This window comes from Etheostoma cragini, chromosome 17 (assembly GCF_013103735.1).
Source record: "Etheostoma cragini isolate CJK2018 chromosome 17, CSU_Ecrag_1.0, whole genome shotgun sequence".
NCBI classification, from domain to species: Eukaryota; Metazoa; Chordata; class Actinopteri; order Perciformes; family Percidae; genus Etheostoma; species Etheostoma cragini.
In genome coordinates this window covers 22,844,265-22,862,618 of record NC_048423.1, presented here as the reverse complement: position 1 = coordinate 22,862,618, position 18,354 = coordinate 22,844,265, and the positions used below count along the sequence as shown (strand labels likewise).

The window sequence follows — 18,354 nt, the reverse complement described above, 5'->3', positions numbered from 1 at the left end:
TGATTGGCTGCTTAGAAATTAAGTGTTAACGAGCAGTTGGACAGGTGTACCTAATAAAGTGGCCGGTGAGTGTACTTGAAAGCTAAAAGAGACACATCACAGTTTTTACACACTCGATGGTGTTTGTTGCCTCCAACGTTGCCTTCCAGGCAGCTAACCATAACCTTAACCTGCAATGCCTGGAAGGGGATTCTGGGGGCAAAATACACCTTTCTACACACTGCATAGCACAAACTCACAAACACACACACACACACACAGCTGTGTTCACCTGCCTGAACCGTGCCTACAGAAGTCCTTCACAATTTGCTTCTCTGCTTAGTCATAAATGCATGAAATAAGTCCCATTTTACTCCTCAAAGTTTTCAAGCATTTTGAGCTGCATCAGGCTCTGCAGTCTTAATGCAATAGGGATTGTCAAAAACAGCAGAAAAGACGGATTTCCTAGTTGATTGCAGAAGTTAACCAGAACCAGCGTGCACCTGGCAACATTATGGATGTGTTTAACTTAGGTCCCTTTGCATGCAGATGTAGCATTAAATCAGGGATTAATTGAGGTAGATGCAACCTTTTTAAAAAGAAATAAAAAGATTGCCAAAGTACAATAACACATATCCCAACATGACATCCTTAATATTATTGTTGTGCTAACTCTTTGTTGAGGAGAACAAAGTGAGCGTAGAAGCTGTCGAGCTCCAAGGCCTCAAGCATTGTGGAGGAATTCCAAGATGTCGTGGACAGTGATTGTCGTAACTTCCACATAAAGAACTAACAACAAACCTGTGGCAAAGACTGAAAAATCTACTGGCCACCGCCAGTTGACACGGCTAATATGGTAGCAAACAGTTTACTGTAAGTCTACTTATACATCCCGTAGATACAGAGCAGCATTAGCATTCATTTGGTCTCCACCAACTCATAAGGGAAATATTTGGCTCTTATCTTATATATTTAGCTGTTAGTTTGTTTATTAGCCAGTCACTTTGTCTGTTGTGAGGTGCTTAGTGATATCTGGGTGATATCACTTTGGGTACACACTGACCTTGGCCCTCAGGGTGCCATCTGGGTAATGCTATTTAGCTGCTTTGATCAAAGGTGTGCAGATTGTGAGTTGAGTGTTTGCCTCAAGCACTCTAAGGGAACCATTGCTCAAATGAAGCCCGCGGGAGTGAAGGGTTTATATGATACAATTAAGGGATCACCTTATGGAGATGCCCAGCACATAGATGACCAACTCCACCTCAGCATGAGTTCCGTCAGAACATATTTGGCTGGACAGCTGGAGCGCAGGTGTTCCAGGTCCAGAAAGTTGCCACATGCACAGCCTGATGGATTTAAAAAACCTCATTTATGTGTATATTTTTATCTCTGGATACATGCAAATATTCAGCATTGGATGTCTTCGGAATTTTACATTTTAAGCATACTTGCAAGGTTTTAAAGGATAGTTCAGGAGAATTGTCAGTAGGTTGCTATGTACTGGTGAGGGCTGTGGATGATATGTACCGCATCTACCGTACTATGCTGCTGACTTTCCTCCAAATCCCTTTCCTGTGATCAGACTGTCAGACATTTCCAACAATGATACACACAGAGATAAGGGTTTAACATGGCAGTTGTGTGTAGGACGTTTGTAAAATGAGTAACACTTGATAGTAAGGGTACAATTCACATATTTAGGTAATGTTTCACTAATGCATGTCTCATGGGGATTGAACGCATGAATTAATGCAGGACCTATCATGAATTCCTGTTGCTTCCCATTAACAAATGATCAAGTCACTCTGATTTCATGTCACTAGTTCACACTTAACAGATCATCAAAATTTACAGTTACTTCATACATCAATGCAAACAAAGTAACATATTTTTTACAGAAATATTAAGTTTTTTTTTAAACATGTCATGCAAAAGTGCCAATTGACAAATTAGAAGAGATTTGACTGCAATTGAGAAAAAAGAAAGTATTTTCATATTCATATCTAAAAGAATATTTAACGTGCTTTCAGGGAGGAAGCTCAAATGCATCGGTCTGAAATACACTTATGTAAGTGGAATCCAGCTAATTTGGCTGCATAAAGTAACTGTAAATTAACATTCCTTAATTGATGATCTGTTAAATATGAAATGATCAGTCATGTTGACTTGAAAGATTAAGATATTGTTTAAATTGCTGGACTGGTTCATGTAACACACCGGATCCAAAATGACAGTTTGGATGGCAACAGCACTATTGGAGACAATTCAAAAGCCAAAATGGCGCATTTAGTTACTGAATATCAAGTTACTTTGATCTCCTGACCAAAAGATGGAGCTGCTGCGGAATATAGACCTCATTTGGTCCCGTTGAACACATTTAATACTGGCTTCATCGCTGCTGTAAAATACATTTGTTATTTGATTTTGAAGCAGTATTAATTCGTTGTTGTTATTTAGTCTTTTACATGGTTAAAGATATAATTTGTAACTTTTTCACATTAAAAATATCTAGAAATGACTACACCCATGTTTTATATTTTGTTGAACTGCATACATATGCCAAATGTTAAAACCTAGAAAAACCTGTAATATAGCCTAATTTTTACAATGCACTTTTTTGGTCTTGGTCGTATTTTTGAATATTTGAACGGTTTGAAGGATTTTAGTTATTGGACGTCTGGATGTGAAGTTATCAGAGAAATAAGTTAAGCTAGCATCAACAACAGTGTTTGAGAGATACTCATTGTTAAACGTGAATCGGATTTACCAATTTATATCACTTGGACTGTTTTGAAGAGGAGATCTTTAAGCATAATTTGTCTCTCCGTAAAAACCTCTGTTTGAATGAGAAACAATGAAGGAATTCTAACCTGAGGCCTGTACTACAAAGCAAGATATGCTTAGAAGATTTCATTCACTCTGCTGCTACCAGACAATGATACAGTGAGTATTATTTATTAAAAGCATAACACAGCACAACATCTAAAGAAACAAGTAGAGCTGGCAAATGCGCAGATTGCTCTCAGCAAAAAAAGTCTCCAGGATCTGGACCTTGGTATGGAAATTAAGAAAAAAAACACTAAGGAAACCAGATCTGGACATACCTAGAAACAGAAACTAGAAAAAGAAGTGACTTCAAAACCCACTGTATCTGTAAAACAATGTATAATCATGTTCTCTTGTCTTTCTTCCAAGCTCCAAGCTGACAGCACTAAAATAAAAAGATTAGGAAGCATTGTGCATCATCAGTGATGAATGTAACTACACTACACTATATAGGTTATTGGTCCAGTGATGTAAGACCTAAATTGAGAAGGTTATGAAACCAAAGAAAGCTATAATACCTAATAAAAAAACAGGACAAGCAACAAGAAAAGGAAATCAGTCATCGGAAAATAATAATGTATTGGTCTTTGTCCAGTCTGGCATTAATGTCACAGGGCTGTGGCTCAGTGGTAGAGCGGTGTTGAGCGAATGTTTAATTTTCTGAGCTATTTACTCATACACCTGAAATGTCACCTTAAGACGCTGCCACACAAACACGATTTTCGGCCGTTGGACAGTCTGGCAAGGTCAGTGACTCGAGTCTGTTCGGTGTGTTCAATGCCGTCGTCAGTCGAAGGAGCTGTCGGCCTTGATTTGGGCCGATTTGACCTGTTGAACCGGAAGGCTGGCAGTCGCACTCAATGACCAATCTGATTGGTGGAGTGAATGAGCGGGATGACTAACCCCTCTCAAAATCGAATGAAAATCTTTTAAACTGAACTTTGACGGTCTGAAATAAAGACAGATTCAGCAGCTGCATGGCCTATTTCTCCTTATCCCTTGTGTGTCAACAACACACTTTTGTTGATGCTTTTTGATCAATGTTTCTAACTTTTTCTTATGTTTTAGTCACTTTTTTCAACTTTTTTTTCAATTTTTGTCACTTTTTTGGACGTGTAACACTACGTAACATTAACTCATTAACTTTAGTTTCACGGTTATTTTTAGAATTTATGGTCAATAAACCTCATTTATAGGAAATTATACCTAATGCTTGAGTTAGAAAAGCAGAAATTAGGAAATATTTAGACTTAAGTTAAAGGAATGTATGTTGATGGATACTCACAGACTGGAACATGTCAACTTTTACTCAATATTTCAAAACCACTTCAATTTATTTTTTTCAAATGCTATAAAATTGAACAAGACACCCCAAAACTAATGAAAGAAAAGATTTGTACTTGCCAAAGAGCGATGTGTGGAATCAATTATGTATGTATTATATTTTGGGTAGTTAAAAAGAACGTTGTTATAGGAAAACGGGTCAATTAGACTCGAGGACAACATGAGGGTTAAAAGGTTTTTCGGTTTTGGTGAACTATTTTTGTAAAATATGAGATCGTATTCCGAATGAGCCGCCATTATGGTATGGCTTTGATATTACGGAGAAGCCAGACCCATGTGACGTGTTCATCCAATCAGTCATCGGTTTTTATTTTTCATAGAGTGCGCCGCCTGCTGTTATGGTGACAGAACATATGTAACAGTCAGTTCCACGTCAGATCTTCAGACCAAAGATCTGTTTTTTCTGCACACGGAAGGGGCCATTAAAGAAAAAAAAAAACTAATGGCATGTGGTAGCCACAGGAATTGAGTATCTTTTAATAAAACAGAGGGCAGATATGTTGAATCCAGGTAGAGCTATTTGAGCACAACCACATGGCGCATGGCTGTCTGCAGGGGTGCAATTACAAGACAAAAAAGCACTGCCTTTTCATGTCTTGCCTTCAGGGGCACTACATGAAGGGAGAAAAGATGAATGATTCCAGGGGCCCATAGCTGTATATGGGGCCTACGGATTATAGATAATTCCAATATCAGAGCCTCGTGTGAGCTTCAATCCCAGACCCAGAATTTCCTCGGTGTTCAGAGTTATTTTGTGCAGATGTACAGTACCTAACAAACCCCTCACAATTATGCTGTCTTTTAACCACAGCATGGCACTGCCCATTAGAATCAATGATTTGTTTTGTTCAGAAAAGCAAATTTTTAATGCACAATAAAGTACTATTTTGTATGTGTCACCAAATGCAAATAAAATCACAAGGAATGAGGTGGGAATCGATTTGAATCAATGTGTGCAGGCCACACTTGGTTCAATGAGAACTGGGGTGCATGCATATATAGGTACACACACTTACACACACGCCATTGTCTTCCAGGTAGTTTGTTACACATTAATCTGGAGCATGTTCCATCCAATGGCAGTAGGTGTTCTCAGGGAAATTACATAATTAGAATAAATTAGTGGCCTCCGGGACCCTAATTGTGTCACATAGATTTGTCTGAGCTATGAATTTTCCCTGCAAAACTGTCTCCTTTTTTTAAGCCAGATAAAGGCCTCTAAATGCAAAACTGACATTTACCTCCTAGATGGGAAATGGTTGGATTTTTAACCAGTTTTTTCTTAAAAGGGCACACATGTATTTTCAAAAAAATGGTCTGCTGTTTGCATCTATTGATTGATCTATTGTATTCTGGTCAGGTTTACATGTATGGTTTTTACCCAGTTTAACGCGAATTTAAACATCTTTGTTCTCCACCTCTGAACAGGTATTCAACCAGCATGGTCGATCACAGCTACATCATCGTTTTCTTCATCACCTGTTTCATTGTTCCTCTCGGGGTAATATTCTTCTGCTATGGAAAGCTCCTGCAGAAGCTCAGGAAGGTCAGTATGACTTTTGACACAACACACATGAAAATCATTCATTTATAAATGCAGCTCAAAGTCATGAGTGTGTTTCCCTAAATGTCAAATTATTTCTTTAAACCAATCAGAAACGTCAAGTGGGCTGGTGCTAGGGCTGGGCAATATATTGATATCATATCTAAATCAATATATGAGGCTAGATAGTGTTTCCTGGTTTTCAAGGCTGCAATGTAGTAAAGTGATGTACCTTTTTGAACAGCTAATTCGGCTAACCACTAGCTGAGACAGAATGTAAACTACCCTCAAAACTGAAAATAACCGTTAAAATATATAACAGCTGTTATGTCAGTTCTACATTTCTTTTGCCCATTTAAAATACTATCACTCAATACCTGTCTTTATTATTACTGCAAAGTCCTAATATAGCTCTAGCCTGCTTTCCCACCGTTTAGTATGAGTAACGATATTTTAGACTGAATCAACATGTAGTTGGGACGCTCAGCCCCTAATGAGAACAGCTCTGGGTCTAGTGTCCCATTTTAAGTTTTACAAAAAATTCAAACATGACGTGTTTTTGAGGTATATACTCTTCTGAGCTGAAAATACCCCAGAAATTGTTTGAGAAATCTGGTCACCTTGGCTAATACATCGGTACCGGATCTGTGCTATTATCATTTGCGCATGCGCAGGACGGATGGTAAAAATGTTCCAACATGTTTAGAGAGACAGATACTTTGATGTCAACAGAACGAACCAGGTAGGGAAAGTGGAAAAGATCAGCCTTCAGTAGCATGCTGATGGGAGCATTATTACAACAGTTTGCTGAAAATGTGGGGATTTTATTACAGGAAATATCAGTGGTGTAGTCTAATGTATTGTAGTGGGTACACTGTACTGTATATGTATGGGTCTATACTATATACTGTATGTGGGCCAGATGAGGCTTTTTTTGGAGTGGGGGCATTTCATAGTGGGGGGTTTCAATGTCCTCCCCCAGGGATGTTTTGAGGATCAATGATTTCATTTAGGCCTACTGCATTCTGACACACTTTTATGCACCACTTTGCGGTGGAGATACCTATATTAAGCCGATGTGAAAAAGAAAAAACAGATGCAATTCAAAATATATCAAAATTACAATGCAAAGCTTGTTGTAGCATGTCATAGGGCATTATTAAGTGGATATATGGAAATCCTGGAGCTTTATTAGTGGGTATACTGTGCATACCTGCACATCACGTGGACTACACCACTGGGAAATATCAAGTATTGGGCCATCTGTACCTGCTGACATTTGATGTACGTTTCTGAAAACCTGCTTTTTAGTCATTTGTTCCTGGCATGCTTCTTCCCATTCTCACTTCTCGGACCATGGTAGTAAAAATTAATTTAATAATCTGTTGGCCGCTTTCAGACAGCCTGCATCGGCCGTCCAACGGTCACACAGGTCTTTCCATTCCTTTTGAATGGGGGCAATGCGTTCATGGACACTCAAAAAAACCAAGCAACCTTTGGAAAAGGCATACCCCACGCTATGGTGGCCAATCATGTAACCAGAGATCAGACTTGGTGTGTTTTGAGCTATGGTTTGAGTCCCATACTTTAAGCTGGAAACATCAAGGCCTCTATTGCTGCCACAAGAAAGTTTTAAAACACTATGGAGGATAAAACAAGAAACACAAGTACTGAACTGCCTGGGCGCCTGTGTAATAGCTGAATGTTTCCTGCAACAACAAAGCACCCGCTATGTCTCACTCGTCTGTCTTCTCTCTCTTTCCTAAATAAAGATGCCTTAAAGTGCCGACAAAAATGTCGAAACCTATTGATCTGATGGAAAACGGTAACTGTGAAATATAAAGTGTACTTGTGCTTTGTTAGGGGGTTTAAGAACACAACAGGACATCACACAAATGGGCATTGATAACTCTTTACATGGGAAACAATTTATATAGCCCAGACTGAGCGACACACATCTACTATTCCATTAATGCTCTTGCACAGGACAGGGCAAAAACATGAACGTATGAAGAGAAAGACAGTGGGAGCGAGAGCGTGAATCTGGAACACGGTGTCATTCTAAAAGGAGCACTGACAGGAAGGGATTTTTTGGGGTGTTGAGTTCAAATTTCAATAACAATCTTTCTGTAGAGTTGCAGACTCCACTTTTGGGTGGGACAGTTTGTGACTGTTTTATTTAGGTTTCTTTTAAATTGGGCAAATTCCTATTTCATAGGGTGCCAGGTGCACATTTTGATGCATTTGTGTTGGGGAGGAGTGAGGATTGGACCCAAATGCAGAGATGAGGACAGCAGGCAGGCAGGCGGGTGGTAACCAGGAGTTTATTGTCCAAAAAAACACAAAGGAAGCCTCAACGAAACAAACCACCCAGAATACAAGGCAAAAAGCAAACATCCAAAAAAGGCAAAAGCATATAATCACCAGGACCAGGGAAACAGGAACAAAATCGGGGACACTGCGACAAAGCGACGTACTGACAGGCGAACAAACCAGAATGATCTGACAAGAGACAAAGGAAACACTGGGGTTAAATACAAGAGGTAATGAGGTCATGAGGAACAGGTGAGACGTCAGGTGAATCACATTAGGGCGGGGCAGGACAATCAGACAAACAAAGTAAAGCTGGACTAGGAAAGACAAGACAGGAAGCTGACTGACAAAAAATAAAACAGGAAGTAGAACAAACAAGTACAGAGAAACACAAGACAGGACCAGCAACAAAAGACCAGAGAGAAAAACAGACAAAAACACAAGGAGGCCAATGAAAAAGGGAAAATGAACCCAACTAAAAACCCCAAACCACAACACATTTGCTTTCTGTAAATACACCCAAAGTATATTAAGTGGAAGTACAGTGTAGCTGCAATAAGGGCTGTATCAGTAACAATCAAACTGTGCAGGACCATTTTGATGCCAAATTATAGGGTTCCCTGTGCGTTTTTTATTTTATTAAATTAATTCTTCATTCAAGAACATTATGTAGACATATGTGAGAGACTCCCTACCATTGGACAAGATCATCTGGTGACCTGCCTAAAAAAAGGAAACTCATTAGTATGATTAAATTAAAGATGTTAGTGTCTCATGGTGGTCTAAGAGCTGTTTTTTAGGCTAAGAATTATGCAACATAAATTACATATTTCATCAAGAAAGAAAATAGAGCTGCAACGACTAGTTGATTAATCAATTCACCAATCGCTAAAAAAAACTATTTGATAATCAGTAATTAAAGTAACTTTTCATGCAAAAATGCTAGAAAATGCTCTTTTCAGCCTCTCAAATATGGAGATTTCGGCTTTTTTCAGTTTTTGTTTTTCACTTTGTAATGTTATTAAACTAAATATCTTTGGGTTTTGGACCGACAGTAGCTCAGTCTATAGGGAGTTGTGTTTGGAACCCGAGGGTCACTGGTTCAAGTTCCCGTTTGGACCAAAGTATGTAGTGTGGACTGGTAGCTGGAGAGATTCCAGTTTACCTTCTGGGCACTGCCAAGGTGCTCTTGAGCAAGGCACCAAATCCCTCTCAGCCGCTCAGGGCGCTGGTCCAGCACTGGCAGCCCACTCACTCTAACATCTCTCCGTTAGTGCATGAAGAAGACCTGAGCATGTGTGTGTATTTCAGGCCTGTGTGTATAAACAACAGAGTGTAAATTGTAAATTTCCCCATAGGAGATCAATAAAGAGTCTAAATTAAATTAAATCAAACAAGACACTTAAAGATCTCCGTGGGAGGGTCTGGCTAGTCCACACAGCATTCCGGGAGGGGAGAAAAACGTTTTTCTGGTTTATGGGCATTTCTTTAATTTTCATGGGTAGTGCTATGCGCCGAAAGGAGCCTTGTGCTGCTGCAAAATATCCTGTGTACTTTGTGTCCATGTGTACATTCAAAAGTAGTTTAAGTCATGCAATAGAAAACTCAGATTGGACAGATAGTCTAGCTAGCAGTCTTGATTTACCCTGCAGAGATCTGAGAAGCAGTTAACCATAGTCCAACACAAAGAAAGGGGAAGGTGACAGAGATCCGGCCTAAAAGAAGCACATCAGGCGGAAGTGGAACATACTGGATGTGGACAACATCCTAATAGGCCGTTTGTTAAATTACAAAGTACTGGCAAGCTAGTTATGGCTTTCTGTTTCCTCCAGGTAGCTCACGGCCGTGTGGCTGGCGCCAAGAAGCCGGAGAGGCAGGTGACCCGTATGGTGGTTGTGATGATTGTGGCCTACATGGTGGGATGGACGCCGTATGCAGCCTTCTCCATACTGGTCACTATTCATCCAACCATTAAACTTGACCCCGGGCTGGCTTCCATCCCTGCCTTCTTTTCCAAAACCACTGCTGCCTACAACCCAGTCATCTATGTCTTCATGAATAAACAGGTAACTGAGAGTTTTCATGTTCGAAAGGAATCCATTTTGATTCAGCCATTTTGAGCCTGTTTGCTTGGTTTGTTCCAGCATTTATTTGCATTGTCCAGTACCAAACTAGTTAACAGCGTAGAGGGAAAGTAGTCATATTCCTTCCTACACCAGTATGACACACGTCGCTGTATGCATATGATGAAAGCTGCTGCAGAATACTGAAATGTTTTATTTCCGTTGTTGTTTTGGGTGTTAGCCTGCCTCTCAATAATGCATGGTGTATGAATAAATGAAACATTGTATCAAGAGAGTACAGTTTTCCGTGTGTGGCGTGTGCATGTTAAAAAGCCACCTATGGTATGCTTGTGAGGCTTGCAATGTTTCATGTCATTTACATTGTGCTGTCCAGGTCTTTTTCTCAGGGTGATTGAGACACTTTTTGTGGCTAATCCTCATTGACTGTATAAAGATCGACTACAGCATATGTGATCATGTGCAGTTCTTACACACAGGAAACATGCTTTTGAATTTCTTTCATTGTAAATTTAAACTATATTACAATTTTGTTAAACAAACCATCTTTATTCAAAGCAAGTTTGCATTCGTCCTGTGTGCTGACACTTTCCTCCTATGATCACTACTGGGGGATTTATAGTGTTCCACCAAATATCTAAATAACTGGATTTAAAAACCTATTAATTTGCAAATGTGACAGCCTTGCGGCGGGGGCACTTAATTAGTGCTTTATTCAAGCCAGGTGCACCAAAATGGTCATGCAGCGGTGACACTGACAGAAGACAAATCTGCTAGTGGAGCTTGAGTAGTGTTTAAATATAGACAATGTCCAATGATATGAAGGCCATAAAAACTAATTTAACTCATCTTATATAGTACTTCCTAATTTTAGGGTATTCACGCTGACAGCACAATTTGTGAAGTAAGAGTAAGTAAGTTAGTTAGTATTAAGAGTAATTGAGTGATATATAAAAATAGTAATACATACAAAACAAATTCCAACCTGTCAACCAAACGCCAGTCTAAAAAGGTAGGTCTTTATTTATTTAAAAAAAAAAGTCAGACAGAAATTGCAGACTGCAAATATCTGCAATAAGGAGGCAAAGCGTTCCAAAGTCTCAATGCTACAGACTCAAAAGATCGATCATCTCGGGTCTTAGGTCGGGTGCATGGCACAGACAGTAGACTTAACATATCAGATCAAAAGGAGCTAAGGAATATGGTTAAAGCAGCTCGGCCACATGTATGCAGGAGCCTGACAAGGGGACATTTTAAAACTGAAACCTACATGCAACAGGGAGCCAGTGAAGAGACTCCAGAGTGAGGAGAAAAGTGTGTTACGATTGTATTAGAATAGAATAGAAGGCCTTTATTGTCATTATACATGAGTGCAGTACCTGTGCAACGAGACTGAAGCAACCCCTTTACAGTGTCCACATGAAATATAAAAATATTAAATATAAAAATATAAAGTTTAGGTAGTGCAGAAAAAAAGAGGGGGAAGACCTGGTGCACAGTCCTGAAAGCATCTATATACATAAATAAAATAGTTTTGTAAACACATTGTGCAAAAATATAGTTTGGTGTATCAAAAGTCCTGAGTATTAAATATTGCACAGTACTGAGATTAAGTGATTGAGTATTAAATATTGCACTGTAATGAAATCAAATGGTTTAGTACTAAATAATAAATGATTGCACTGTAACGAAATCAAATGGTTAAGTACTAATAATAAATTAATAAACATTGCAGTGTATGAAATTGCACAGAATCCCAGAGTCCTTTTAGGTAGTATATATCAGTATTGCCCAAGTTCAAGTTCAGCATAGTGTGATAGGAGAGACTTGATGTCTGAACTAGACTGCATCCTATTGAGACTGAGTAGAAAAAACTACATGGGTGTATCTCATAGTCTCTGTATTGCTTGAATGTCAATTGAGTTCTACAGTACACCGTGTTTCCCCTTCTCCACTACTTTGACGTGGTGTGCTGAATGCGAATCATGTGGATTTAAAATGCACCTGCAGATACAGGCTACCGATTCGATTTCTTGATGGTTGCACTGGCTACTGTCATTTCTGTCAGCCAGCACACAAGCTGATGTCTTGCTGTAACTGCACCTACAGTACATAAAACAGAGTTTTTTCCAGTGGTGAATAAGCTGTGCTACTGTAAGTAAAGGCAAGCTCCTTTGTACAATTCATATAAAACTGAAGTCTCCTAAACTCCTTTAAATACCTTTTCATGTTAAGATGTATTTGTCTGTGGCAAGTTTTATTGTACATGACAGGTTTTCATTTTTTTAATGGATTCTTTACAGTCTGGCCAGTAGAGTTCTTCTTCCTAATTTTAAAACTGTCAAAGCCAGTTATTAAAAACATGACCAAATAGGCCTAGAGTACCATTTCAAATCATCTATTTTCAGGCATGCAGAAGTCCTACAATAACTATATGTGCTTGGCACGATGCCTAGTTTAGACCTCCCATGTCTGATTGCCTCCCTTTGGAGCTGCACCGGCTGTTCACATGAGTCAGCCAGCGTCTCTGCTAAGACTGGATGTTAAAAAGGACAGCTTCAGTCAAACTGCAAGTGTTTATACTGTAGTAGTCAGCTGACCTCTACAGTAGTGTTGATTGTGTTATTGCTCTCTTTTTCTAAGTTACTTAACAAGATGAGGTGAACCAGAGTGCCAGAGGATTCCCATGATGCATGGGAATGCAGAGGGGCCCCCAGGAAGTTGCTGGGCTTTAAAGACAATTTGACATAGCAGCCAAACAGTGGAAATACAACTTCCAAAACAACTTTTTATTTTTTTATTTTTTACAGAGATGTCTTTAAATCAGTTGATATATTTTTTTGAGCATCACAGCCCTAGCAAAAAGACTCAAATTTGATCCTTTCACTCCAATAATATTTGGAAAGTCTAGAAGGGAAGCATTCATCTTATCCCCATTCAAGTTAGCAGAGCTTTGATTTGCACTAGAGCCAGAAGTCTCTAGTGCGCCTACTCTATAGACCCCAAAGTGCGGAGACAGCATCTATCATCTGGGTATGATTTTAAACATGGAAGTTTAACTTTTTTGGTGTCACTGAGCAATTCTCATAGCAAATAAAAGGAAGTTCTGCCTTGAGGGCTGTATGCAGTTCTTTTTACACTTCCATGAGACAGCATCCTGGTATTGCTTAGGTCAAAGGTGAAAAAACATTCTAGAAATATCCATTCATTATTTCTACTAATATTATTTAGCGGTTTCACATGAGGATTACACTGTTGAATCAATAGGAACGATTTTTAAATACGCAGGTAAAATAATGAAGTCTGGACTGTTTGACAATAGATACTGTCTAGTCCACACAGCATTTGTGGATAGTAGAATAAAGGCTCAGGGGTTGTTTGCATTTCTTTAAACCAATCACAAAATTCTTAGTCGAACATGTTTTGGTGGAACATTTGTGCCTTGAAGAAGAACTTTAGAATATTAACTTAGTGAACTAGAAGTTAACGTATCACACAAACCAGTAAAATTAGCTATTTAAATGATACACGGTTAAACATCTTCTTACCAGAGTATCGTCATGTGTATTTGTCCATAGGAAATCCCTGGCAATTGGTCCGGACCAAAGTACGGAGTGTGGATTGGTAGCTGGAGAGATGGCTCTTGGGCACTGCCAGGTGCTCAGACTTACTCTGGGTCGGGTTAATTAAGTCCCCAAAATATCCCTGTGAAAAAATACCCTACTTCAACGCTAACCGTCAAGCCACTAAACCTGTGTGGAAATGAACACCACTGCTGATTTGATTAGATTTTATTTCTTTTACTAGGATCCCATTAGCTGATGCAGAACATGAACTACTCTTTCTGGGGTCCACACAAAACATAAAAACACTACAAAACCACATAATATAAAAATAAGAGCAGTATAACCAACATTATGTTTCCTCACAACTGTAAATATTACTCTTTATATACATATTACACTAAATGCAAAAGCAATTAATATAGAAAACTTGAATCTTAAAGCATCTTTGTATACATATAAATATCCCCATACACACAAAAAGTACAAAAGTATTTGCAAAATATGATCAAAGTCTTAGGGCCCTTAGATGTTTCTTTATTTGTTTTTTAAAGGTTGAGTTACTGTGTGTTTTAGCAATCTCAGCTGGAAGTGAGTTCGATGTAACCATTCCATGATACAGCACTATACGTTGCCTTGATGGACTTCGGGCTCTAGGAAATCTAGGAAGACCTCTGGTGGGGTATTTATCTGTGTGTTAGAGTTAAATGTAAGTTGACAACACAAACAATTAGGATTGTAATGATTTCTGTAATGATCTGACATGAGTCTCTCTCTCTCTCTCTCTCTCTCTGCTGCTGCGCTAACTATGGCAAACCAGTGCAGTCAGTGAAAATAGTTTTGCCGCAGGCAAACATGTTTTGTTTGCATGCTTTAGGCAGAGAGTAAAAAAAAAACTGCTGGGTTAGAAGTAAACAAGTTGTGCTTTGGGTGAGCTCTGTGACCAAATCACAGAGTACCATACAAAGTGCTGAGGTCACAAATGCAAAAGTCTTGCATTGCCAGACGTACCTCCACAGCGCTGCAGAGGAAGGTCTGGCTAGTCCACACAGCATTACGGAAGGGGACAAAAACTTGATCAGGTTTATTGGCATTCCTTTAAAGTTTAAAGGAATGCGAAGGCTATTTTGTGATTGGTTTAACGTTTAAACCAATCACAAAATAGCCTTGGGAAGGAACATGTGTACGTTCAAAAGTTGTTTCAGTCGTGCAAAAGAAGACTCAGATTGGACAGATATTTTAGCTAGCTGCCTGGATTTACCCTGCAGAGATCTGAGGACCAGGTAATCATAGTCCTCAGAAATACACCAGAGTTTAAAATTTAAACACAAAAAAAACGGAAGGTGACAGACTCTTATTAGAGACATCTGGCGGAATTTCCATCAGGACTTGAACAATCCTAGAAATGTAGTCGATAAAACTACAAATGCAGCTACCCAGCAGAAAAATGAAGCGCAGACACACAAACTAAGCAGTTGGTGAACATAGTAGAATATTTAGAAGCTACAGAGTTAAGGCATACCCAAAACAAAGCTAAAAGGAAAGTGTAAATAAAAAACTTGATACCAGCGAGGCAACGTGTCATCAATTTGAAGAGTTTTAGGTCCAGGTAAATTGAAGCAAAAAATATCCATTCCTACAGTGCAGGATAATCCATGTATTATATTGATATAATTAGGAGACAAGTACATTAAGTAAGATTGAAATTAGTGTCACCATTCATATCTAGAATTCACCTTTAAACTGCTTTAAAGAAAGAGATAACAGTACCTGCTGAAGATGTTTTGGAATAATGTGTTTCAGGCTATTCATGTTGCCAATGAGATGACATTTTATAACCTTATGTGTGCCCAATGTGTTTTAAAAGCTTTTTTTATTTTTAGGTTGGAGGAAAATGTTGTCCAAGGACAAAGTGTAAGAGGTTTCCAGGTCCCAAAATGAACAAAGCAACAGACATTTTAGCCTTCGTTTTTTATGACATCAGATGAAAACTGAGATGTTATTGCTATTCTGGTTAGAGGGGAACAGTTAAGAGCTAGCGTGTTAAATTAGACAGGTCATTGTGGGTCAGGAATCATGATTTCGCCCTGGGGCTTCACAGAGTGGGAGCTTAAGTACACTAAGGTCAATTAGAATTTTGAGATTTAAAGTAATCTGGAAAACACTGATTGAGGGCCTATTAAGTGGGGACCGGCTGAAAATGTCTATGTTCTTCCAAGAACAACTGTCTCTCCGTGCAGAGAGAGGTATTATACACAGGGACAAATGACTCTGATTCACTGGGTCAATGTGCATCCGTGGACACTGCCATGCCAGCCAATGGCCATGAGGGGCATGTAAGCTAACTTTGAGCAAGTGAGACTGAGAATGCAAGCCAGGAGATAGATAGTTTAGCTTAGCCTAAAGAACGGAAGCAGTGGGGGAAGCCAGGCTTTGTCTAAATTAAAAAGAAATATACCTACCAACCTGTGTTCTGTTCCAAATAAAAACAGTAAACAGAAATCTAAGTGAAAAAGGTAGGAGCTATAACTTTTTCTTTGTGAATGAAACCCATCGACTTCTCCAACGTCTACAAACAGGCTGTGTAGATATTGTGTTACACTGTGTAACTCCATCTAAAAATCTAATTGCAGGTTTTACATTTCTACTTCACATTACCCAAACGTGAGACACAGTGTTCATTAGTGAGCCTTAAAAGGTTTTGGTAGTTGTATATTTATTCTCTCTGTAGAGAGAATCAGGCTAGCTGTTTCCCACTGCTTCCAAGCTAAGCTATACTAAATTGCGAGTGGCATCGATCTCCTCAGAAGCACGTTTTTCAATTTAATTGAATGTCCTATAAAGCAAAACATTATCTCTTCTAGCTTATCACATATTAATAGCGTTTTTCCAAAGGCATTGCTGCGGTCCGGCTGTGTTCCATTTTTTTTTGTCTTCCGCATCGCACAATACCACACTGGAAGTGCAGCGTTTTGCTGCCTGAATCTAGATTTAATTGTCTCTACAAGTACTTTACAGAGCAATTATGTGTTTATTAAACTAGCATCTACATTCCACTGCAAGAAACTGCAGTTAAACTCCATGTCTTGTCTTTTCTGGCATTGTCCTGATAAAAAAGATCAGTGTTTTCTTATTTGTTCCACTTCAAAGATGAATCTCTCGTTGTCCGTTGTGTGGTAGAGGAGACATATACGGTACTAGGGGTTGTGTTTTAGTAAACTGGATATTTTTGTGTCCGATTGGTGCCCCTTGTGTCACTTAAATATAAACATCTTATAACCCCATACACAAACTTGCCATAACTTTAACCTGCACGTTGAAAAATGACGCCATGGAGTCCTGACCAGGCACGTTGAAAAATGATGCCAAAGGGATACCCAGAGCGTTGAAAAGTGACGCCAAGGGGTCCTGACAAAGCATTTGAGGAGTTGGGAGTCAGAATGGGTTGTATAAACATGGTCCCTAGATCTATGGAATTGCAGACAATTTTAATCAAGCAGATTGCTTTTAATTCTCTTGTTTTCTTTCCAGTTCAGGAAGTGCCTTATCCAGCTCTTCACCGGCAAGGGGACCATCCCAGACAGCAACCTGAACCAGACCTCAGATCGACCTGGAATTACTATAGAGTGTCAAACAGGAGAAATGTCAGCCATTGCGGCACGCATACGCGGTAGTGGCTCTATGTCACCTAAATCTGATGGTTCCCCAACTGAATGTGGCTCATTTGTCCACCTTCCCATCCCTGAAAACAAAGTGTGTCCAATGTAACGGCAAACTAATCCCAATAGGTGTTCTTTCACTATCCTCTGACTATCCATAGTCCATAATAACCTTCTATAATTTAGATGTACCATATACATACATACATACATACATACTGTACATACATACATAGTTATCTTCTAGTGTGTCACATTTGGGCACTTGATTAGACTTGATAGTGTTTGCCTTCATATCTCAATGAAAAAAAGAGACAGCAAAAAACGCAAACCTTGACATCAGTGTGTTGAGGGCATCCAATGCATCCAGCCTTTTATCTCGTCCTCGCATTCTCCTTTGAAGCCCCGTGATGGTGCCTGTTGAGAAAGCGTTGTTTTTCTTTGCTGTTTCAGTACTTTGCTTTGGCAGTGCATCTTCATTCGTCTCCGCTCGTCAAGAGGACGGAGCAGTCTTCTGAATTTGGATACTTTTTACTTTCTTAGTTCATAGTTTATGTCAAAGCTTTCATCTTTATTGAAGATGGCCAATGGAACTTGGAGATGCCAGTCTTCTGTTGCCTCTGCTGCAGATGTAGGACAACATACTGTATATATGAAGTGCTAACAAACACAAAAATACACACACACACACACACACACACACACACACACACACACACACACACACACACACACACACACACACACACACACACACACACACAGGTTGCAGTTCACTGCTTGTGTTATAATATTATTATAATGCGCTCTCTATAGGCGCTTTGATGATGCAATGCACCAATACAAAACTTTAGCACAAGAGTGGCTTAGCTAACCAGCCATGTACAAAAGCAATGAGTATTGTCATCATAAACACAGATCAACAGCAATATCAAAGCTAAATACTGTCACACAGTGGAACACTTCAGCGTTACTCTACAGTAGATGTAGCAGTGAGTGTTAAAATGTCTTCGACTTGACTTTGTGTTGCATGTTTGTTCACTATT

The 18,354-nt window shown here is 39.2% G+C and overlaps 1 protein-coding gene across 1 annotated transcript in view; it reads left to right on the top strand.

Annotated features, from left to right (window-relative positions):
- valopa (vertebrate ancient long opsin a) overlaps nt 1–17,992 on the top strand; it is a 24,971-nt gene extending 6,979 nt beyond the window's left edge. Inside the window, exons 3-5 of the mRNA XM_034898839.1 lie at nt 5,578–5,695; nt 9,838–10,071; nt 17,181–17,992. Of these exons, the coding sequence (XP_034754730.1) occupies nt 5,578–5,695; nt 9,838–10,071; nt 17,181–17,417 (589 nt within the window). The 3' untranslated portion in view covers nt 17,418–17,992. The remainder of the gene's footprint in view (nt 1–5,577; nt 5,696–9,837; nt 10,072–17,180) is intronic.
- The last annotated feature ends 362 nt before the right edge of the window (nt 17,993–18,354 follow it).